Source organism: Convolutriloba macropyga, chromosome 14 (assembly GCF_964194025.1).
Source record: "Convolutriloba macropyga chromosome 14, txConMacr16.3, whole genome shotgun sequence".
Lineage (NCBI taxonomy): Eukaryota > Metazoa > Xenacoelomorpha > Acoela > Convolutidae > Convolutriloba > Convolutriloba macropyga.
Genome location: NC_134481.1, coordinates 18,609,732 through 18,634,919, shown reverse-complemented (window position 1 = coordinate 18,634,919; position 25,188 = coordinate 18,609,732). Strand labels below are relative to the sequence as shown.

At 35.3% G+C, this 25,188-nt stretch overlaps 1 protein-coding gene across 6 annotated transcripts in view; it reads left to right on the top strand.

Annotated features, from left to right (window-relative positions):
- Positions 1-25,188, top strand: part of LOC142353448 (epidermal growth factor receptor kinase substrate 8-like) — a 162,747-nt gene that overhangs the window by 95,143 nt on the left and 42,416 nt on the right. For 3 of the 6 annotated variants that reach the window (XM_075405690.1, XM_075405691.1, XM_075405692.1), the window contains exon 1: positions 23,759-24,002. In XM_075405690.1, the coding sequence (XP_075261805.1) occupies positions 23,780-24,002 (223 nt within the window). In that variant the 5' untranslated portion in view covers positions 23,759-23,779. Of the gene's footprint in view, positions 1-9,301; positions 9,369-18,487; positions 18,636-23,757; positions 24,003-25,188 lie in introns of those variants that run through there. The other 3 variants (XM_075405693.1, XM_075405694.1, XM_075405689.1) reach the window with 3 other exon arrangements.

Genomic DNA, 25,188 nt, shown 5'->3' with positions numbered 1-25,188 from the left:
TTATTGTAATATATATCATCTGACTGTAATGGATAATCTAAGGTGAGAATTTATTGTATTACATATGATATGAGTGTCATGGATACTCTAGGAAAGGAATTTTTTGAAGTATATATCCTATAGCTGTTACGGATAGTCTAAAGTGAGAATTAATTGTAGTACAAATGAAATTACTGTAATGGATAATCCAAAGAGAGCATTTAGCGTAGTTCATATCATATGGCTGTTATGGAGATTCTAAGGTGAGAATTTATTCTATTACATATCAAACGACTGTTATGGATATTCTTAGGTGAAAATAAATTGTAGTACATACGTGAATGTTATTGTTATTCTATGGTGAGAATTTATTGTGTTACAAATCTTATGACAGTTATGGATATTGTAAGGTTGGAATTTTTTGTAGTACATATCATATCGCTGTTATGGATAATCGAAGGCGAGAACTTATTGTATTATATATCATATGACTGTTATGGATAATCGAAGGTGAGAACTTAATGTATTATATATCATATGACTGTTATGGATAATCTAAGGTGAGAAATTATTGTATTACATATGATTTGAGAGTCATGGATATTCTAGGGCGAGAATTTTTTGTATTACATATCATATAACTGTTACGGATAATCTAAAGTGAGAATTTGTTGTAGTTCATATGAAATGACTGTTATCGATAATCTAAAGTGATCATTTAGTGTAGTTCATATCATTCGACTGTTATGGAGATTCTAAGGTGAGAATTTATTCTATTACATATCAAATGACTGTCATGGATATTCTAAAGTGAAAAGTTTTTTGTAGTACATATATGAATGTTATGGATATTCTAAGTTAAAAATTTATTGTATTAGATATCATATGACTGTTATGGATATTTTAAAGTGAGAATTTTTTGTAGTCCACATCATATAGCCGTTATGGATATTCTGAGGCAAAACTTTGTTGTACTAGATATCATCTGACGGTTATGAACGTGAGAAATTATTGTAGTACATATCGTATGACTGTTATGGACATTTCAGGATGAGAATTTGTTGTAGTACATATTATATGACTGCTATGAATATTTTGAGTTAGAATATATTGTACTACATATCATGTGACTGGAATGAATATTCTAAGGTGAGAAAATATTGTAGTAATATCATATGGCTGTTTTGGATAATCTAAGCTGAGAATTTATTGTAGTACAAATCGTATGACTGTTATGGATAACCTAAAATGAGAATCTATGGTAGTAATATCAAATGAGTGTTATGAATATTCTGAGTTGAAAATATATTGTAGTACATATATGAATGTTATAATTGATATATGGTGAGAATTTATTGGGTTACATATCTTATGACAGTTAAGGATATACTGAGGTTAGAATTTTTTGTAGAACATATCATATCGCTGTTATGGATTATCGAAGGTGAGAATTTATTGTATTATATATCAAATGACTGATATGGATAATCTAGGGTGAGAATTTATTGTATTACATATGATATGAATGTCATGGATATTCTAGGGTGAGAATTTTTTGTAATACATATCATATAACTGTCACGGAAAATCTAAAGTGAGAATTTATTGTAGTAAATATGAAATCACTGTTATGGATAATCTAATGTGAGCATTTAGTGTAATTCATATTATATGGCTGTTATGGAGATTCTAAGGTGAGAATTTAATCTATTACATATCAAATGACTGTCATGTATATTCTAAGGTGAAAGTTTTTTTGTAGTACATATATGAATGTTATGGATATTCTAAGGTGAGATTTTATTGTATCAGATATCATATGGCTGTTATGGATATCCTAAGGCGAGAATTTTTTGTAGTCCACATCATATGGCCTTATGGATATTCTGAGGCAAAAATTTGTTGTACTAGATATCATCTGAAAATTATGAAGGTGAGAATTTAATGTAGTACATATCGTATATCTGCTATGGACATTCTAAGATGAGAATTTATTGTAGTGTATATTATATGACTGCTCTGGATATTCTAAGTTGAGAATATATTGTGCTACTTATCATATGTTATGAATATTCTAAAGTGAGAAAATATTGTAGTAATATCATATGACTGTTATGGATATTCTAAGGTGAGAAAATATTGTAGTAATATCATATGACTGTTATGGATATTCTAAGGTGAGAATTTATTATAGTACATATCGTATGGCTGTTATGGACAATCTAAATTGAGAATCTATTTTAGTACATGTCAAATGACTATTATGGATATTCTAAGGTGAGAATTTATTGTAGTACATATTATATGACTGCTATGGGTATTCTCAGGTGAGAATTTATTGTAGTACATATCGTATGGCTGTTATGGATAATCTGATTTGAGAATCTTTTTTAGTACACATCAAATGACTGTTACGGATATTCTAGGGTGAGAATTTGTTGAATTACATATCATAGGACAGTATGGATATTCCAATATGAGAATCTATTGTAGTACAAATCATATGATTGTTATGGATATTCGAATTGATAGTAGGAAATACAGCGAAAAACTTTATTAACATTTGCGTTCAACAGGAGCGCAACCCACGAGACTTTATGGGATAGCAAAATTTCACAAGAGGGGAACTCTTTTACGGGCAGTGTTGTCTATACCGGGAAATAATTATTTCAATTTGAATAAAATACTCACGGAACTTTTTGATAAAGTACCTGGTGCTAACATTTAGACGTCAACGTTCGATGCACGGAGAAAACTAGAATCCATAAATTTGGTATCTGATGAGAGCATCGTGTTTTTTGGATGTGAAGAGCCTATATACAAATGTCCCTGTTAATGAAGCAATTGAAATAGACTTGAGGAGCCTGTATCCTACTGACCACGCCCTGAGATGTCAAGATCGATTTGAAAAAACTCTTGAAGCTAGCAGTAACAAATGTCTGTTTTGAATGCAATGACAGATGGTTTTGTCAGTCGGATGGTTTTTTTAATGGGAGCATCACTTGCACTAACTCTGATAACATTTGGATAAAATCATTTCATTATCAGATCAAGTCAACGAAAAAAATCATAAATAATATCCCTAAGGCGAGAATTTTTTGTATTGCATATCATATGACTGTTATGGATAACTAAGGTGAGAAGTTTTTGTAGTTCATATCATTTGGCTTTTATGGAAATTCTAAGGTGAGAATTTATTGTATTACATATCAAATGACTGTTATGGAAATTCTGAGGTGAAAATTTATTGCAGTACATATATGAATGTTATGGATATTCTATGGTGAGAATTTGTTGTGTAACATATCATATGACTGTTATGGTATTCTAAGGTTAGATTTTTTGTAATTCATATATCGCTGTTATGGATAATCGAAGGTGAGAATTTCTTGTATTAATCATCATATGATTGTTATGGATAATCTAAGGTGAGAATTTTTTGTAGTACATATCAAATGACTGTTATGGACATTGTAAGATGAGAATTTATTGCAGTACATGTTATATGACTGTTACAGGTGTTCTAAGGTGAGAATTTATTGTATTACATATCATATGACTGTTATGAATATTCTAAGGTAAGAATATATTGTAGTAATATTATATGACTGTTATGGATATGGTAAGGTGAGAATTTATTATAGTACATATCATATCCCTGTTATGGATAATCTAAAGTGAGAATCTATTGTTGTACATATTAAATGACCGTTATGGATATTCCAAGGTGAGATGTTGTTGTATTACATATCATATGACTGTTATGGATATTGTATTATGACATTTTTTTGTAGTACAAATCATATGATTGTTTTGGACATTCAAATTTATAGAAGTAAATAAAGCGAAAATTTTTATAAGAAATTGCATTCAACAGGATCGGCACCCGCGAGACTATATGGCTTAGCAAAAGTGCACAAGATTGAAACTCTTTTACGACAAGTGTTGTCTACACCGCGAAGTAATTGTTCCAATTTGAATAAAACCCTCACGCAACTTTTTGATAAAGTACCTGGTGCTAACATTGAGACGTCAACGTTCAATGCACAGAGACCAAATGTCCCTGTTAATGAAGCAATTAAAATAGCTTTGAGGAGATGTCAAGATTGACTTTGAAAAAACTCTTGAAGCTAGCAGTAATAAATTTTTGTTCCGTCTTAAATGCAATGATAGATGGTTTTGTCAGGCGGATGGTTTTTTTAATGGGAGAATCACTTGCAGTAACTCTGGCTAACGTTTGGATGAAATCATTTGATTGTCAGATCAAGTCAACAAAAAAAATCATCAATAAGATTCCTAAAACTGATCTTGAGGCCTGCCCTGATTGCAACCGTAGAGTCATCTCTAGAGAAAAAAGAGTCGAATGCGCGAAATGTGAGAAATGATTCCATGCAAAATTCCAAAAAACTGATGAACAATTTTGCGAGAAAATGAAGAACATGGTGAGGTACTGCTCTAATTGACAGAAGATCTGCAAATTAGATAGTGAACCAGAAAATTATTCTTAAGATGTAGTAGATGTATGCGATATAATTAGCACGGTAAAGGATGAACCGGACAACTTGCTCAGAAAATTAAACACTCTTCATAGGAAATTTGAATTCACAAGGGAAAAACTTGACGAAAATGGAAATTCAGCATTTTTAGACATGAACATCAAGGTAAATAGCTGTAAAAAAACTGATTGCGAGTGGTACAAGAAAACAACCGATACGGAAGTTTTCTTGATTTGCCGTCGCTCTGCACCAATCCGAAAAAAAGAAATTTGTAGAAGGGACTGATCACCGGGTTTTTGGAAACACCAGGAAATGGCAAAATTTTGACAAAGCTCTTCAGGAAAATGAAAGTGTTTGGCTAAAAAATTAATACCCTGAAAGTTGGACTTTTAGGACAATTTGCGATGCTTTGCAGAAAACCATAATTTAACATCAATTAAAAAGTGGAGGCGAGAAAGTAAAACTGAGGGAACAAAAAAAGCCAGCAAAAGATGTTAAACCACTATTTTTCCAGCAGTATCGAGGTAACATCAGCCAGCAATTGAAGCAAAAACTGGCAAAAACGTGCGATTTAACAACCGTATTTACAACGCGAAAAATATTTACTTGACTACCATCCCTGAATCTTGTTTTGATAGCAATCTGAAATCTCATGTGGTCTACGAACTCAGTTGTTGTGGATTCAATTTCGGACAAACTTGTCGACATTTGGCCACGAGATTTTTTGATTATCAAAAGCCATGTAGTGGAATGCAGTGGTGGGGCTCTAACGGACTTTAATTATAAGATAAGTGATCATTGCTAGGATAGCGAAAAATTTATGACCATAGAAGCTCTACATATTAGTAGACGCAAGCCATAAATGAATAAGCGGCTTCAAAAGTAAGGAACTAACACTGAAATATTAGGTGCCGAATACATGTTCTGCCTAAAACTTTTCGAATTGCCATTCGAGCAACGTTATACTGTGGATCAAAACGAAAATTTATTTGGAACTCATACAGAAAAATTTCTTTTTACATTTTAACAAACTTCAAGATTGAAAACTGTAAAAAAAATTTTAGAAATATTTGAAAATGTAAATACATAATAAAAACACGTTGCTGTATATTTGCATATCTGTAAATATTTACTAAAAAAGTATTAAATTCCTGACGATGCAAGTTATTGCGAAAACGTTCGAGTAATTTATCAATTTTATATCGAGTTTTACCACTATTTAGCAATACTGTTAGGTGTCTCCGCGGAACTTCCATTAAGTCTTACATAAAATGTTACGAATGGCCGAACTGCCTCTCTCTCTATGTATCTGCAATTGAAAAGCCTACTTTTTTCAAGTTTACTGGAACAGAAGTTCTATCTGTGCCCCATTCCAATTCCGCGTGACGCAGAAAGGAGAAAAAAATCTATTCTTTAACCTCGGAAAAGTCAGAACCTAAAGAGCCACACGCGAGTTCTTTTACCGAATGAGCCGTATTGTCAATATCATTGCAAATGAAGTCAATTTCTTAAATGTGATTGGTCTAAAAACCCGAATAGTAAAGCTTATGAACAATTATCAAAACAACTCAGAGCGAAAGTTGTGTTCTTGGCAGCTGGCATGTGATTGCCACTTGTTTCGAGATCAGTGGACAGGATTCTGATCCAAAACAGAGAGAAATCCCATCAGGCACAACCTGAAAATCCCCAACAACAACAGCAACAAAAATGAAATCTGATCTAGACCCAGCTGCCTTTTCGAATGACGCATCATTTCGCAAAGCTACTTCAAGATGCAGAAGTTATAGTTAAAAAAAAATTTGACCCATAAGAGGTCAAACCTCTTTTCTTCAACGATAAATATTGAAATTTTTTTCTCTTACAGTGGGAGAAAATCCTTAAATTTCTTTTTATCTGATGACAGGGCAAACGAATATCAATATTCTCTTCGCAACTCTGAATCCTTGTATGAGTCTAATAGTACAAGTCCAGTTGTCATGCAAGGACGGATCATTGAGAAAGTCAAAAATTAGAAGCAGCTACAGGCTGGTGAGAATATTTTTCAGAAGTGCGATATCATTTTTGACACTAGGGTTTATTTCTCGAGCGCTCATAGAGTAAAGAATAGCATTGTGCTGGTTGAATGTGCTCTAATTGAAGCGATACAATTTTGATCTAATCAAGGAAAAATTTTGAGATGACTTCTCTTTCATACAGCTGGGAATCTGTATAATTCTTGTGTGTGAGAAATAATTCGTTGGTCATGCCTTAATTGTTCCGAAATTTAGCTACACCCCAACCACGCACAGCGTTCTACATGTTTCAGCTTCCAATGTGCTCGATGAAGTATTTGATGATTTCTGATTTGAGCTCTAGTTTCAGACGCAGGAAAGAGAAACGTTCGTAACTAGAAGTTCCACCACTGATGACCTCGTTCTATGAGATATCAAACGACATCGAAAAAGCAAACATGCTAAACCAATTTTTCAACTCAATCTTCTCTCTTCAAAAATATTTGTGTTTTAAAGATGTCAATCCGCAACATCTCAAATTTTTCCTTTTTTAAAACAAAGATTAGCTGAAAAATAGCAGCTGTTTCGCCCATCTACAAGAAGGGTGAAAAGAAACTTGTCGAAAACAACAGGCCAGTGTCGTTTCTTAACATTGAAAGCAAGATATTTGAGAAATGCATCTACAAAGAACTGTCCATGCACGTCACTAAGTTTCTTTCCTCGAAACAACACGGGTTTGTACCACAAAGATCAGTGTACACGAACATGCTGCTTTTCTTGAAGAAAATACACAAAGCGCTGGACAAAAACGTGCAGAGTGAGGTTGTCGTATTCTATACTGATTTTGCGAAGGCATTCGATCGTGTACTTCACTACGAACTTCTATTGAAAGCAGGGCAAATTAGCATTGGAGGTTGTCTCCTTGAAGTCTTATATGACTATTACAACGGACGAGAACAAATTGTCCGAGTAGACAACATCAAATCGAAACCTTTACCAGTGACAACTGGGGTCCCACAGGGATCACTGTTCGGGCCGATCTCATTTTGCATATACATCAACGACCTGTCAGATGCCCTCAGATTTGGCGAACCCTTTATGTTCGCGGATGAACTAAAAATACTCCACATTGGAACACCAGCAGACCAAGTACAGAGTAACCTCAAAGCACTGGAAGACCGGGTGACCAGAAACAAAATGGGTCTAGCTATTGAAAAATTCGCCAAAATTTTGTTCAAAGGACCAGAAAGCTACTTCTACCTGTGTGGAAGTCTCCTCCAAGCCTCAGCTGGTGTAAAGGATTGGGATACAATCCGATTTGACTTGGAAAATCCACTATGAAAAAAGAATGAAGCAAGCTAATCGAGTCTTCTGTTCCCTGAGAAATGTAGCCTTTAAAGTTAATATGGGCATCAAACTGGGACTTTACAAATCCATGATTCTGCCAGTTCTAATGTACGGATCCTCGTGCTGTAACTTAAACCGAGGAGATATGCGAAACTTGGAACGGTTCAACGAAAGCTTGTGTCTTGGATAACAAATAGCGAGACACTGAGTTATATCGAACAACTACGGTTGTTAAATCTACTACCCTTGCCAATGTACCATCAGCTCAATGATCTTCTACTACTATCAAGTCTTCAACAAATTCAACCGACAAATCCAAAACAGCCGGTGCTGCCTGGAAACAGATCAATGACAAGAGACGATTACTTTGACTTAACGAAAAAACGACTCGAAAAATCTCGCGGCGAATTCTTCTTTCGCACCCAAAGGATAGCCAACAGACTTCACAGCATTGACTTCGGAAATCAACACGGCCTAAAACACAGAATTGTAAAGCAAATGTGGAATGATATCATGATGCGGTACAAACCAGAAAACGTCTGCACGTGGCAGATCTGTTGTGACTGTCAACACTGCGGAGAGACATGGACTAATTTTCTATAACTGTTTTGATCGGGAGAAATCCCCTCTGTAAAGAAAATCCCCAACAACAATGTCAAAGCAAATTGGATGTTTGAATCGCGTTTCATTAAAGTTATTGTTGACGTAGAAATGTTTAATTTGTTTATTGGCCTGAATAAGAGTTGGCATTGAAGCGTACCTGATTCATGTAAAAAAACATTCAAGTATGAACAAAGAGTAATTGAAGTCGATAACACCAACTTCTGTCCATTGATATTTTCCTGCGCTTGGGGAGCTATCCCGTCATCGTCGAAAGCTATAGAGGTTGGATTCAAATTCAGACGTGATTACATCAGGACAAAAAGCTCCGCGCTCTTGCGTAGCTCCCTACACTGCCTCCGCTGCGCGGGATCAATGCACCCTTATCTTGTTGTCGAAACACAATTGGACACATATTAGAAGATGGGCGGTTATCTTAAATCATCTTATGAATTATTTAATTAATTTGTACCTTCTCTGATTCATAAAGAAGCTATCGTTCTTTATCTACGATGCCTTGACGTTTGACTACTGCCAGAATTTATATATGTTTATAGTAGGAGTTGACTTGCCGCCCCCGTGTTGATCGACTACCCCAAAGGGGGAGGGACTTTTCCTTAATTTACGGGTTTATAATTTTCTCAGCTGATGTTTGTATAATATTTTCATGTCATTGAAAAATAGGAAATGATTTATGAAGACGTATTACTTGGAGGGCCCGTAACCAATAATTGTTCCCCCAGTTTTTGTGAGGGGCATATCTCAATTTAGTTGTTAAATTTATAGCTGCCCACGAGATGACCGACTACCTTTTTTAGGGGAGGGTCTTTCCTTCATGTGACAGATGAAAAAAAAAACCAAACTATCACGTTTGATGTAATTTAAGATGGGATGCCGAGGAACAATGGAAAATCAGCGGCCAGAGCTGATTACTACTTCGACAACAGTAGCTTAGGTAAGTTTCTCTTGATACTCTTTGAAAAGACTTTCGCGTTAAATGAATGGATAGCAGTAAATACGATTAGTTTGCCTGAATGTTCGTAAGTACACGGATTTAATTGTCATCCTTCCACCGTGCAGATGGTTTAGTTAGAGGCCCCGGAGTTTATACTAATTGCATTGCAAGGGCGACAGATACAACTGACGAAAGGTAATTTTTTTGTGCGCGTTGTCAAATTGTTTTTGCAAGTTTAAGCTATTATCGGAATATTGGATTAGTTTTTGCTATAATGGTTTTTTTTTATCTGGACTGGGGTCATTTGGTGTTCTCTCGGTTCAGTAAGTGTGTATACAAAAAGTGTAAAAATTATACATTTTTTTGTTTGTCTGTTCCGAAAACAATTTATTATTATTATTATTTCCGTTATTCGAACAAAGATCAGTTTAGCTCTTCTTCTTTAGTGTATACGATTTATACATTCTGGAATTATTCAAATTTTTTTATAAATCGGTCAAAGCTAAATTGCCTACTCTGTATCTGAACAGTCTTTATCAGCGTGACGTGAAAGATTGCCTTACTACGAGGAGCGCCTCATCTGGCCTCTTCAAGAAATCACGCCTGAACAATGCCTCAGGTAAGAATACCTTGGCCTGGAGAGGTTGCGTTTTATTGAAGTACCTGTTTGGTAATGGTTCCATTGTTGATCCTGTTTGCGGAGACGAAAAATCATTAAAACGTTCGGTAGATCATCTCAAGGTTTTGTTAATAAAAAAAGAATTTATTCGATAACTTGTTCTAGTATGAGTTCAGATTTTCTTTCTTTCTTCTATACTAGTCTTATCTGTATCCATTGTGGGGCTTCTAGCTTCTGGGGGACTAATGCCTACAGGAGGTCCTTTTCTGGTCCTTTGGTATTTCTTTTAGAATGCATAAGGTAAGGTATATCACCAAAATAAATAAATATAGTTTCTTCTTCGAGGCTGCTTCCTCTCCCTCAGGGGATGCCGGTCGTTGCGAAAAAATGAACAACGGAAATTTCTTCTGCCATTGCTGGTGAGGGACGGCTGAATGCTTTCTCTTTTTTTAAAGCCTACGCTCAAGTTTTGACTTTGACCCCCATTTTTGATGGTTATGTTTTTAACTCTATTCTTTCTTTGCACTGGACAAACACTTAAGCGTAATTATTTTATATTTCTGGTCATTACGTTTGTATATAAGCGGATGTTGTAGTTTACATTTTGTAAAGTTTTCTATCTTAACTTAGTAACTGATTGTTGTTATCAGCAATATTGTCTAACTAAGCAATTAGTTTGATAGGAAGATTTAAGTATTAACAATATCCAGATTGAAAATGGAAAATTTACAAATTTCGGCGTCTCGAAACAAAGAATGTGAAGTAATATCCACACTGGACGCTACGAAATCTCGTGGACCAAGTAGTCTGCCTCCAGCTTTCTATCGAAATAATTCTAGATATATTCGTTTCTTTTAAAAAACTTCTTTGAAAAAAGAACATAAAGCGACTGCGTAAAATACCTGATAGATGAAAAATTGTTGCAGTATGACCAATATACAAGAAAGAATATTGCGATAGTGTCTCTGCTAGATATCGACATAAAAGTGCTGGAGAAATGTATTTACGAAGTTCTCTACGAACTTTTCATCAATTATATTACTCAGTATCAGCACAACTTGTAAAGAACAGATCTGTCCAAAACAACTTATTATTTCTCAAAAATACATGAAGCGCTCGACGATGACCCCCATTCCAAAAGTTAATTTCAAAACATTGAACGTCACGAGTAAAGTCCCAAGGTTCACTGTTTGGACCACTCCTGTTCTGCATCTTCGTTAATGAATGATTTGCTTTCTCTCTTGTCTTTGCTAAAACTTTCATATTTGCAGATCTAAAAACTCTCTCGATCAATGAAAGTTTTTACACAGAATGACTTAGATGCCATTGAAACTTTGTTTCAAAGGAACAAGATGGAACTAGCGATGGAAAAATCTGCAAAACTAATTTTCAGAGAAATTCACAATTTCACCTTGATGGGAACGCTGCTCCAAGAAAGTGAAAGACTAAAGGACCTTTGATTAATTTTAATTGTTCTGTACAGTTTTAAATGTGTGGCAACAACATGATCAGACATGCGAATGCTTGAAGGCTTTCAAAAAAGATTGTTGGATGGATAACGGGTAACAAAGCGGCACCTTATGTTAGTCAACTACGATTGTTTAACATCCTATTTCTTCCAATGCTCGCTCCTGCTGCTAAATAATTTGCTCTACGTTATAAATCAAATGGATCAACAGGAATAGCTCTTAAGTGAACATGCACTCGAGGGACGTTGGAACGACATCTTCAAAGTTTCGAAAGGAACAGAAAAAGCACGAACGGATTTTTTTTTTACCGAACGACACGATTAGTCAATTGAATATCGAGTTAGGTCAGGTTAACAAGCGGGTCTAAAAAACCGATACTAACTTTTATTTGGAAATTTGTCAATGAAAGATTTGATGAACAAAATATCTGCACGTGTCAAATGTTCTGCGACTGTCAGTTTTGCAGAAAGACGAGCATAAGTTTTTAGATAAAGAGGACTGTGACCTATTTATCCCTGCAGGCAACTGCGAAACCCCAACAACATGTGTACCAGTGAATGTTCTTCTACAAAGTTGGATTAAAAAGAAAGTAAAGGTCAGGCGTCTTGTAAATTTTCATCATTGTTTGTTAATTTTGTCATAGCTTATAGTTGTCGCTTTCGGTATCAAAAGGTTCAAGGGCAGCTGATATAGTTATCGGCCGAAATGACCTCATTTTTAATGTGATTTTTAGTGGTTGAATATGGCTTGTGATTTTTTTCAACTTGTAGTACGTTTTAGGTCGTCTGAATTCTTTCCGTAGGGGGGGGGGGGGTGAAAATCATTGCATTATTCTGAAATGAATCATGAATAAGGAATTGTCTCTTCCTTGTATATGATTGCTGCCAACTTGATGGATACGTCGCTTAATTGATCTGGAAGGAAGCAATATTGTAAACATACGTGTCTTTTTTACGCAAAGTTTGCGCTTGATCGTTTATGGCGCTTTTGTTCTTGAACTTTCTTTGACTTCCTGAGTGACTTTTCGAGTGATCCAAGTTGCTCTCACCCTGAGACAAATTCATAGCCTGAAGGGCTGTTTGTGGGATGTTTCAAACTCCATGCCCTTCCCTCACCCCGCTCACCCGAATCTACCGCTACAATCCCGCAGCCAATTCTGCTAAGTCGGCGTAGAGTCATGTTATAAAGGTCACTTTCAGGTGGTTTGAATCCTCCCCCTCGTTACCCTCGACATTGGTTAGTGAATTAAGGTAAAGCAGGGTTTTCCACTTGCCTCGATCTTGACTGACGAGTTTGCATACTACGGAAGTTATTCAAGCTTTAATTTTTTGAGTCGGTTGAACTCAATTAATGGCTCTTGTTTAAGAGTTCAGATCCATTATTTGATTCGATACTCCCGTAATGAGAGATTGTTCCTCGTTTGAGAAACTTTGTACGCCATCTGTTTTTTTTTGTTGATTGACTCACTAAATTAGACGTTCCTGTAATCGTTACTTGTATCTGATCTGAATAGAAATCAAATGAAAACAAATAGTGCAAAAATCTTTTATGAGTAAATGCTTTTTTGATTTCAGCGGAAGCTTTAAGTGGACTTAATGAAGCACATTCTGAACATTTAAATTATTGTCATTTGATTAAGAATGGTCGGAGCATGACTAGTTAATCAAAAAATGTTTTGGTTGATTCTCTTAATCTCAATTGTTTTGGTTGATTAAGTTTTTGAGTTCTTTGTTTGATCTTGACTGATGGTTTTCCGTATTACGAAAGTTATTCAGGGTTCAGATTTTTGAGTCGTCGGAACTCAGTTAAGGGCTCTTGTTTTAGAGTTCATATCCATAATTTGATTAGATTCTCCCATAATGAGAAATTGTTCCCCGTTTGAGTAACGTTGTACGCCAACTGTTTTTTTATTGACTCCTAACTTAAACGTTCCAGTAATCGTAAATTGTATCTGATCTGAAAAGAAATCAAATGAAAACAAATAGTGCAAAAATCATTTATTAGTAAATGCCTTTTTCATTCTAGCGGTTGAACTCAGCGGAAGCTGTAAGTGGACTTAATGAAACACATTTTGAACATTTAAATTATTATCAGTTGATTCAGACCGATCGGAACTGAAGCATGACTAGTTAACCAAAAATTATCGAAAATTCTAAGAATTGCAAGTGAAATTTGAATGATTTTTGAATCAGTTGATTTTTGCAAGTGATTTTTGAATGAGTTAATATATTATACTGAGTTGTATTTTCTCTACAATTTTTGCAAAGATTCTTTAAAAAAGATGACCAGTTAATTGTCAGAACGAAAAATCAATTAACTGTTTTTTCTGCCTATGATCCCAATAATGAGTGAGTTTATATTTTCATGTTTTTAAAGAATATTTTTACAGTTACAACGCAGAATTCTGTGCGTGGAAAAAGCTGAATCACAAAATTAAACATTCGGTAACAATCGTTTGGATGGATTCTAAGGTTACGTTTTTCGTGGTTTTTTAAAAATTGAATTGATGATTTATCACTGGGAAAGAGTAGGGAAACTCGAAATTCGATTCCTGTTCAGTTTCCATTAGTAGACGATTACAGGTCCAAGTGTACCATTGTTTGATTGTGTTTTACTGATATAGATGAGGTAAAACATGCAACACGCCTAGCTGAAATGAGTGTCATTTCGTGCACTGAGGCAAGGTAACAGAAAATAAAAATTCGTAAAAATAAAGTAGTGTTTTGTTTTTTTGCTGAACTTTGTTGTGGCCCAATTCTGAACACATTTAAGAGTTTTGAAGTTCGAAAACAGTTCGCGATTTTTTAATTTGCCTCAAACTTTCAATTTTTTTGCGACAAGTTTTGATGGGAATGTCTTGTTCCCTATAACGAGGTGTTTAACGTAATTATGTTTTTATTTTCAGCTTTGAATTTCAATGATTTAAAGGTGCATTTTTGTGAAATCGAAAAGAATAAATTAAATTGAGTGCGAAGTCTGCCAACGTGAGAGAAAGCCCACAGAAAAGCTCTCAAAAATGATACATTAATGTTCGTTGCAGTCAAGACAGCGGATGAAAACATCAAAGCATTGCTGATTGTTAACAGTGGATCAAAATATTGTGTTGCGGTTATCACACCAATCTTCAAAAAGGGTGACAAAAGTCTGGTCGAAATCTTCCGGCCAGTATCTCTGCTTAATATTGGCAGCAAAGTTTTCGATAAATCCTTAATATTCGCGAAGCGATAGCGGCTATTAGGGGACATCGTGGTTTTTTACAATTCAAAGAATTTTAGCAATTCCAAGAATTTGAATTGTATTGGGGCGCTGTCTTTTTTTAAGATCTATTCACAAATTTTCATGATTTTTGATGTCAAACTGGAGTAGTGATTTTGGTCACGCCGAAACAGGAAGTGGAGCAGAAAAAGCGAGTTCAGTCTAGAATTAGTTAACTGTTTGAACCAATTTTCCTTTCCTCTCTAGCTGTTTTTTGTTCACATGCCGCATTTTGACAGATTTTTTAAAAATTCTTTTTCTGATTTTTTTGAAATGGTTTTCCCAATTAACTCATGGTCCATTCTAGGTCTATTTTTTTGTTTAGTCAATGAAGATTCTTTGAATTTTAGGTCAGGACGTGTCCTGCTATGTTTTTTTTTTATTCGTCGTCTCCATCGATGATTCTTACGATCTGACAAATGAATCTGATTCTTGGAATTCAATTTTTCAATCAATTCATTGACTTCTACTGCTTTGCAGTTAAAATTTGTGTGCGTGACATCATTTTTTCTGCTTTTACGTCAATTGCGTTCAGCTCACTCTAAAAAATGACTTCTGAACTCACTTATGGAACTTAAATTTTATAAACATTTACTAGTTAAAGGTCAATGGTGTGCATCTAAGGAGTGCCTAATGTATAAGCCGTAGTACTTGAGTCTTGAGTTTTGATTTCGGATTTTCATTTTGAAAATGCTTTATTTGGGTTTTTCCTTATAGAGCGTATGTGTCTCATAGAAATGAGTCCAAATCTAACCAAAAATTCTAGTGGTCTATAAAGGGGCTGTTGGTCAATCTGTGTACTCATTTTTGTAGTTTTTTCGTTTAATGGAAGGCCACAAGCGTCTATCGCGGCTATTTTCCGGCAATCTGCCGGCTATGTTAATATAAAGTACTTTTGCGCACTTTCTGAAATTCCTGAAGAAACATCAACCTGATGTCATTTTTGAAGAAGATATACGAGGCCATTGATCAAAGCACAAACGACATAATCATCTACTCAAATTTCTCCAAAGCATCTGACAAAGTCCCTGACGAAACGCTTCTACAAAGTCAGCCAACTATGAGTTGATGACTCTTCTTGATATCCTGTACGACCATCTAAAAGATAGGAAGCTTCATGTAAGAGCAGAAAATACAAGCTCGAGAGAACTAGAATTCACCAGCGGGGTAACTGAAGAAGCTTTACTTTGTCCCCTTCTCCTCTGTTTTTTTCATAAACGATCTGCCGGACGTTCTCCGATTCAGTGAGCCCTTGCTATTTGCGTGCGACCTGATGATGCTGGTGAAAGTTAAGACCGAAAGCAAGGTCTAGGAGGATATCAATTCGATTCAGGATTGTTTCTATAGAAACAAGATGGAACTAGCAGAGGACAAATGCGCAACCTTGAAAGTTCGAGGACAAGAATCAGCTCTCACGCCGTTTGACCATAATCTGCAGTCCGCCACTGAAATGAAAGATCTTAGGATTATTACCAGTAAAAACTTAAGCTGGGCAGCACACATAAGTAATCGACTAAAGAAGGCAAACAAAGTTCTATATAGCATCAGACAGAATGTGGCCTACAACGTCAAAACGTTCATCAAACTGGGATTGTCTAAATTCTTTGTTCTCCCGCTATTGCTATGCGGAATGAACTGCCCCAGCGCTTCGAAAACAATTCTTATGAACCTTGAGAAGTTAGTGGAAGGCTGTCAAGTGGATGTCAAGGTTACAGGACTCCTGCAAAAGCCAACGTAGGCTTTTGAATGTCCTGCCTCTAACAATGTTCCTCCAAATTAATAATCTCCTGATTCTCTTCAAGATAGTAGGCGAGATTAAAGGACACTTGTCGAAAATAAACGAAATACGAGGACGGACGACATACAGCTCTTCAACCTGCAGAACACCAGACTCAATAAAACGAGCGGAGAATTCATCTTGAAATGCAGATTAGATAGACCGAATTGATAGCTAAGTAAACTTATTGAAGACCGAAGGCCTCAAAAATCGAATATTGAAGCTAATGTGGAAGTACGTCGTCAATAGGTTCATGAATTGAATGAGTGCACTTGGCAGCTCTGCTGTTAATGTTATAAGTGCAGAAATATCGACGATCTTTTAAGAAGGCTCAAGTGACAACGTCCATTCACCAACTGCAATGCACCAGGACATAAAATACGTCATATTTAGTGGTTGCGAGCCGCAGCGAACCGCTAGTCATGACATTACCGTAATCCGTTGTGGGATTTAATCGGAGATGATCCCAGCGGCCCGCCAGGGACAGTTCATAATACCGGATCCTAAAAATTGGCCTACGTAACCTCTCTCATTATTCGGCTTGCTTTCCTATCGGCTTGTTCGACGACCACCTTGAAAAGTCTCTCCAACAGTTGATTTGTATTTGCAAGGGTGTTCCAATTATAGCGATCTTGTTTGTTTCTGCAAAATGTAAACGATGGCCTAAATTGACTAAAAAGTTAAGTTTGGAGTTTTGAAACGGTTATAAGGAAACCGATTGTATCAATTGTTATACAGTTTTTGACATCTTAATTGTTTAATTGATACACAATTCACTAAAATTCTTCTCAATGCTCGAAATTACAGCAACTTAGATTTGAATGATCAGTTAAAACATGACTCGCGGCTTTAGAATTTAGATTTGCAGAAATGGTATTTTCATTATCTTTTGTTTGACATTAGTTTCTAATTTGTAAGTTTTGAGTTACAAATTGGTTTTTTAAATGCACGTTTTGAACGGAGAAATTGTTGAGTTATTTATTTGTTGAGGTGCTCGAGAGATATCAAAAAGGCAAACACCATTCTAGTCAGATATCTTTTCAACTCACATTTTAACTTCAGTTTCGCTTTGTGATTGTATAAATAATACAAAAAGTATCTAAAATTGGATTTAAAGCAACCAATGTTTGACTGACGCAGAGTAAATTGAACAACAATGAACTTATCTAACTGCTCTTAATGCGATTTAAGCTGGCTCTGGCTAATATGAGCATAGCTTGAATACACTCAATGGTCTGGCTTTAATAAATGCCAAAAATTACTCAACTTGCGATTGCTTATAACGCGTTTTTTTTTGTAATTGCTGCATGCGTTTTTACCATCTGCAGTAGATTGTCGTGTTTTGACCTCCGATCATTGTTTTATGGTTATTTTGGCCAACTTCGTGAACACTTTTTCGACTTCTGTTTTTTGGATTGATTGTTCCTATGAAGATTGAAGTTCGAGATTTAATCGATAAGCTTTTAAATTAATTTGCATATATCTTCAAGTTTATTTGTTTACCACCACGACCGATTAGCTACAATGAGCTTTAACACTGTGGAGTATTATTCGTTACCAAGAGCGTCGGTCAAACTCGAAAATGAAGATGAAGATTTGGGTTATGAGCAACGTTACCCCGTACATATGAACCAACCGGTTCCAGCGTTGGACACCAGACATAGCTTTATGAATAGGGAGATAGATAATCAGCTGGCCTTGGTTTTTTATCCCGTGTTTCTTAACTGAAGTTCGTTTTTATCTTGGTTATTTAAATTGTTTTTTGTTCAGTTCCAGAAAGTTTTTTGAAGCTTTTTATTCATTTATTTTCTTGGCGCGTTAAGTTTTATCGAAGTGGTACTTAAAGCGGAACAATTTAGGCCTGTTAGAGGATTGAGTAGCTAATAATAATCGTAGCGTATTCCACGCTCTCAAAAAGAGTTTTGAACGCTTTGATCATTTCAAGCGTCTAAATTGAGTGATATTTGGTCTCGCACATCTCTATCTGCAACTCTTGAATGTACATGCAAAGCTCAGAATAAATTTATTCGTATGTTAGTTTTTACTGTTGTCTGATAACGCAGATTTTGTCGATTTCTGTAAATACAAGTTTTCTGTCGATCTAAAAATTCTGTTTGATCAGTTGACAACGATTTTGGAAAATTGAGGTAAGCTTATTTTCTGAGATGTACGAGCCTTTATCGATAGCTGACATTCTAATTATATGATATCAGGAAGTTTTAAAATAATATCGAGTATTCTATCCTATCATTTTCCTATAGCTGTTTTCGTGAATGCTATTGAATGCTTATAATGAATGCCATTTGGTTGAAAGCACTCTAATTTGCCCCATTTTAATGCAAAACAGCGTTTTGTTTTCTCTGCATATGGATGCCTCAAATGAAGCTCCCATTCTGTTGCAGTTTGTTTCTTGTTGTTTTTTTTTGTTAGGTAAAGATACCGTTACATTTTCTGTTGAATATTCAAACGTGATGCTGTCAACGAAATAGAGTAAAAAAACTGGGCAGACTCAATTTGTGGGGAAATCTATGTGAAAATATCTCAATCTTGGGCTGCCTCCAAATGATTTTTTGCAAACGAGGAAAACATTAAAATTTTCCAATTTTGTTCCAATTTAATGTATATAAAAGAAAAGAAATCTACGCTACTCTGATTTTTTTTTCTTTTATGACCCTCCGAAGTCTCAACGGAGAAATCAGAATAGTCTGAGAGCCCTTGAAGAGTTAAACTATTATAGCAAAAGGGTTTTTGAATTTTGTTTTGAGAAGCTTGAGTGTTTTCTAAAGTTACAGGGAACAATTCAGAAAAATAAGTACGAAATAGAATTACATCTATTATTAAAATTGTAAGCAGTTCGGAAGAATTGGTAAAAAAAACTCTGAGTCGTTTTCGGTTGCTTTACATGAAATAACAGTGCTGGTTGAGTAAGCAATTAAAAAAGTTTCACCAAACTGGTTGAGAGCTATCATCAATAAAATCTTTGATTAAGGAATTTCATGCCTGGAGAAGGTGTAGCCTCTTCGACAGATGTCAGTCATTAAAAATTTTGTACAAAGGTGTCAGGTTTTTCAATTTTGCCTGACGTTAATTAAGCATTCATTGATTGATATATGAAAGAAAATGCTTCCAACTCAAATCACTTAAGTAAATAATGCCACATTAGCCCCATTAAAGGGCCGATGAGACCTGCCATTATTAAAACTATAAGACAAGCCTAACAACAAAATCAATTAACAACAGCAGACATTATTTACATCCAAAACTCAATTGAAAAATAAAAAATACTTAATGACAAAAAAAAACACGTAAATATTTTTTGAAAACAAATAATTTCAAATAATGAAACCGTTAAATCTTTAAATAGGTTTATGTATCATTCATAGATGTGTCATTGCCCAGAATATGGCGTAGGCATGCAAAAACAAACGACAAATAGACGAAAACACTATTTCATTTCAATTTTACGAGAAAACGGTGTCGAAGCCGTTGAAAACCTTAATCTGCTCCGTAAAAATTAAGATATCAATTGCGCTTTCTCTGATCATCGATAATTTAATATATGACTTCTGAATAATGAGATTAGGTAACAAGAAGACAAAAAAGAACAAAAATGGCTAAGTTGAAACATTTTTTCTTTTCGAAAAAAATTAATTCCGAAGTCATAAACACAAGCTATCAATTGAAATCTTTAAATAGGTTCATATATTTCTCCAAAGAAAGAAATGGAGGTATGTCATGGAATACGTCTACAGAAAACGAAGGATACAGAGAAAAAAATTAAAAATTAAAATAAATATTCTTTGAGAAAAACCGGTGTCGAAGTCGTGAAAACAATAAGCAATGCACTAAAATTTAGATATGTTCAATTGTGCTTTTCTTCAGTAGCAGTGATTTGATTGGCGACCTGTAATTAATGGGACTAGCTGAGAAATAGATTACAAAGAGCAAAGTTAAAAGGTACGTCTGTTTTTTTCATTTTTTTGATTTCAGTCATGAAAAACTTAGCTATCAACTGAAAACTGTGAATATGTTCCTTTTCCTTCGTGCATCCATAGAAAGCCGGTAAGACTTGTTTGTACCCAGAAGTTTTCATACGACAACAAAAAGAACGACAATGAGAAAAAAATTCTTTTAATTCTGTTAGAAGACTTGTCGAAACCGTTAAAATTTCTATTTTTTTTAATGAAAAAACTGTTGTATTAAATTGTGCCTTTTTTTCAAAAAGTAGTAGTCTTATTTCTCACTGAAATCTTTTTAAATTTTAAAGCAAAAAGTTGCGTAAAAATATCGAAAACGTGATCAAAAACAACGAAGATCAGTCCAATGTTTACTAAACTTTAATCCTCAATATCTCCGTGGGAAGGACAAAATTCAAAAAATCATTTTGTTTTGTAATATACGGTGGACCGGATTCTGATAATGTCGTTTCAACCGTTTATGTTGAATATATCGATCGGCCAAAATTGACTGAAAGAAAGACCCATTTGAGTATATAGTTCCTCCCCCACTAAATTGTGTCGGAACGTTTACTTTAATTTTATCTTTTAGCGTTGTGTACATCGAATACGACTTTATAATTAGCGTAATTTTGAAACGAGCTGCTCGCAAAAATCTGAATATCTAGATTCGTTAGTTTTCATTTTAAAATAAATTTCTCTCATTAGATTAAGTGAATATAGCGATAAAACGCTGATAGAGGGTCAATAACACTTGCTGATTTAAAATTTGGACATAAAAAAGAAAATGGATCTAAATGGAGACGTGGCCGAAAATGGTTTTCAGGGTTTCAGACTTTTCATAGCAGCTGATATCAAGAAATTGCGTGACATAATTTAATATTTTCTGTTTAGATTGTTCTTTTTTAGGCAGCTTAATCTGATAATGAAAAGAGATGTTTTTTGTTGCACTACGTCATCAAATTGTTGCCCGAGTTTTTATTATCCGACCATAGATTGCTGTTTTGCGCACAACAGGCAGACTTTGCTGCGATCAGTACTTAATGCAATTCTGACTGGCATAAGCTTTGCGGAAAATTTTGAAAAAAGTCTTGAAACTGCGACCAGTTGCACTGTTGTTGTTCCGGCTTCTGAGAGCCCATAGGTAGGGTTTTTTTAGTTCTCTGGGAGAGCTGTTTCATTTTTAAGCCCTTCAACCATAAATTAGCGAGTTAGAAAAAGTCATGTCTTGCATTTTTGTTTTGAGTCCAACTGGCTGTGTGAAACCTCTGGTGCGCAAGCTTCCTTGTTGTTGCTTGTATCTTATGCATTGGATCCGTTTCATGGAACACTTTAGGCTTTCCACTGCCCCAGGTGGTTTTTAAACAATTTGAAGGCTTATGTGAATGTTTGGAGACGTGTCTTAATTAATTGTATTAAAATTAGAAAATACTTTGATAAGAGTTGGTTGATTATTTTTCTCCTTATTCGAAACAACAGTAATAGTCAACACGTGCCTCAAATTAGAGGCCGACCTGTAGGCAGTGTCACTTCAGTAGATCAATTCGAACGTATGTTTCGTATGAATCCGACAGTTGCCACCCAATTCGGCTCCTTCTCACAACCTTCGAAACCTATGATGCCTGCGAAAAGCGGGGAGCCGACTAGTAGCAACCGAGTCAGTAACTATAAATGGTAGAAGATTGAGAGAGAACAACATAATGTAAATTGTACATAAAAAAAGCTTGACAGATTGACAAGAAGCTCTACTTGTGACGAGTAAAACTCTTATCTAGAGAGATGAACCCTTAAGAGCTAGAAAGAAAGAGAGAGGGTTATTATAGATATCCAAGTTCCGGAGCTTATGACCAGCTGGTGTAATGGTTAGGTTAGCAGGCTAGGTTGTCAAGTAAGCTGCTGGCTCCAATCGAATACAAGTCCACAGCTGGTCCACCCGTATAGAACTATCGTTAATTGACATGTTTAGAACTTTTTTGTGATAAGAACCAATTATATTAGTCAATCTCACCTCTTGTCAGGCTTCACAAACCATTATCAGTGCAAAATCGTATTTGTTCATTCGATCGGTCGCGCGATTTCGGTTTACGATTAAAAAGGAAGTTGTTTCATTTCGCCTTTATCTGAACTGTTTCATGAAGTGCAGGACAAAGTTAAATTGAGCCAATGAGACGCTGATATGGAATGAAAATGGTCTGAACTAACGATGAGCAGCTAAAAGCTGTGCTCAACGTTTTCTCGATATTTTTGCGTTGCTTTTTAGCCTAACCTAAAAAAAACCCTTTCACGTGGTGTGAATTTTTCTGAGAAAACAGCGAAAGCTATAAATTTTGAAATCCTTTAGCGAACACTTTCTGACGTTGGTTTGACATTGAATTTTCTAGGACTAGCTGGTTGAAGTTGTTACAACAGAGAACATCCATTTTATGCGGGTCAAAGTTTTAAGCACTGAATTGATATCAGACCTTTTTAAGGCTAGCAATCTGTTTTAACTGTCCTGAATACAACACATATATGCATATAACACTGAATTGTAAAACTGTATATGTTGCGCAAAACAAGTTTGCTTCAGATTCAACTTAACATCAACTTTTATTATTATTGTGTCGCTTCTTATTGTTTTTTTTAAATAAAAAAAAACAACTCACTGTCTCGGTTTTATCCGTCAAAGAGCTCAAGTATTCGAAATCCGATTCGGGCTATCCGTGACAGCTTTCGTTCATCGCGACGCTCAGCCTCACCAGCGCGACAGGAATCAACCAAAAGCGAAAATCCTGCTGTCATGTTTTCAAGTGTGCGTGGACCCTTAAAAGCAAAGCCAATTAATGGTCTACAAATGAGTGAATCTATGCGCTTTAATTATAATAGGGATGTGGTTACCTTTCATTCTGTGAAAAAAATTTTTTGAAGCACGTTAGGTGCCTTTACAAAATATGATTTATAGGTCGTATTTATTCGATTTTGCCCTTCCTCAAAATTTTATATCCTCTGGGAGCTGTGGAGTTTTCTCATAGTTTTGGGCGTGTTTATTTCTTCAAATGACTTCCCTTCGTTTCATGATCTAAGGACTCAAACAGTGCGATATAATTGGTAGAAACTTTTTAAAAAACATTTTTAACATTTGACAGAATTGCATTTTTTGTCGCCAATGTTGGGAAGCACTAAGTTCAGAAACTATATATCAGAGAAAGATATTTATCACAGACCTAGTGGAATGGGTATTTGAACCCCGTTTTACGTACAGAGAGATTTTTTTTCGTTGCGATTAAAGTCATTTTCATATTGAAATTCATTAATTGAGAGCTACCGATTAAAAAAGGTAACCGCATGCTTTATTTATGACTAATAGTCTGAATAGACCACGCCCAGGCGCAGCGAATGAAGGCGATTCAATATCTTTACAAAGCGGAATTAGCCATATATCGGTCATCAGTGGTGCATCAGAAAGTAGTGGGTACGAGGGAAACAAGAACGGTCGACTGTCTAGAGGCAACTTGACAGGAAAGGCGCTCTACATGAAGAGGAAGCAGCATAACAAGAAGTTCTTGAAAGATAAAGACTGTAAATGTTGTTACTTTGAGGTCATTGAAACAGTGTACAAGATTAACATAACTCGGGAGGGAACCTCCGTTAATTGAAAGCAACCATAACGGAAATTATTTTTAGAGCAGCCATATAATTGGGGGAGGGGGGTAAATAACGGAAAGATCAGCACAGCTTGTATTTGTAAAGGACGAATTTATACAGATCGAAGACATTTTAAGCTAGAGCTTATTTGTTTTTCTCTACTTGAACTTTAACTTCTTCAAAGTCGCATTGTATGAGCGAAATTGGTCTAACGTAAGGTTTATGTTTATAATGCCCATGACTGATGGAGGCTGCTACGATTTTTGAACATGATCCTACATTTCAATTGGCACGTTATGTGTTCGGCTTACGAGCTTGTTTTCAGCGACGTTTAATTTGAAACAGTTGTCTTAGAGAAATTCTTGTCATATAAGATAAATTTTGTCTTCGAGGGCAAAATTGTTCATGTACTGTCTGTATGTGAAGAAATGGAGAACTTCAAATTGCTATGAAGGCTGCATGTGTGGCGGTATAGTTGAGAACAAAAGTTGACTAATACTAGATGAACGCCTAACTGTTTTACATATCATTATATTGTTTAATGTCATTGTACTGAATGCATTTTTTACCATTTCTTAGGAATACGTTAAACAATACGCGCTGATATTTTAACGTGAGAGAATGCGACAGAGGAGTATATAAACTATTTTGGATTATGAAGTGTTTTGAAACTATATTTCCCCTCATTTTGAAAGCCTCTTTTGTTAAACGCGATAAGCTGCTATTACGTTGGTTACTATCGACGCTTTTTGAGCTGAATTTTGTCCTACTTTCCTATTTTCATGCTGTGAAATTAGTTGCTTCGAACAGAATTGAAGAGAAGCTAAAAGATATCTAATTCTCCAGGAAATTTGAAGCTCCACCTATTGCGTGAAAACCTCATTTCCTTATTATGTAACGATATTAGCCTTTGTTCGCAGTTTAGCTTTTGACATTTTCCTAAACATATTTTTATGAGAAACCAAACGGATGCCCGTGTTTATTTGATGATGCGAGTTATGCAATGTACTTTGTTATTTATCAGTCTAAGAAAGTAACATGGGCTTTTTTGCTACTTTGGTAACACTTAAAAGTACTGCAATTTGAGCGAAAATAGGTCAAATTTCAAATGTACTGTTTA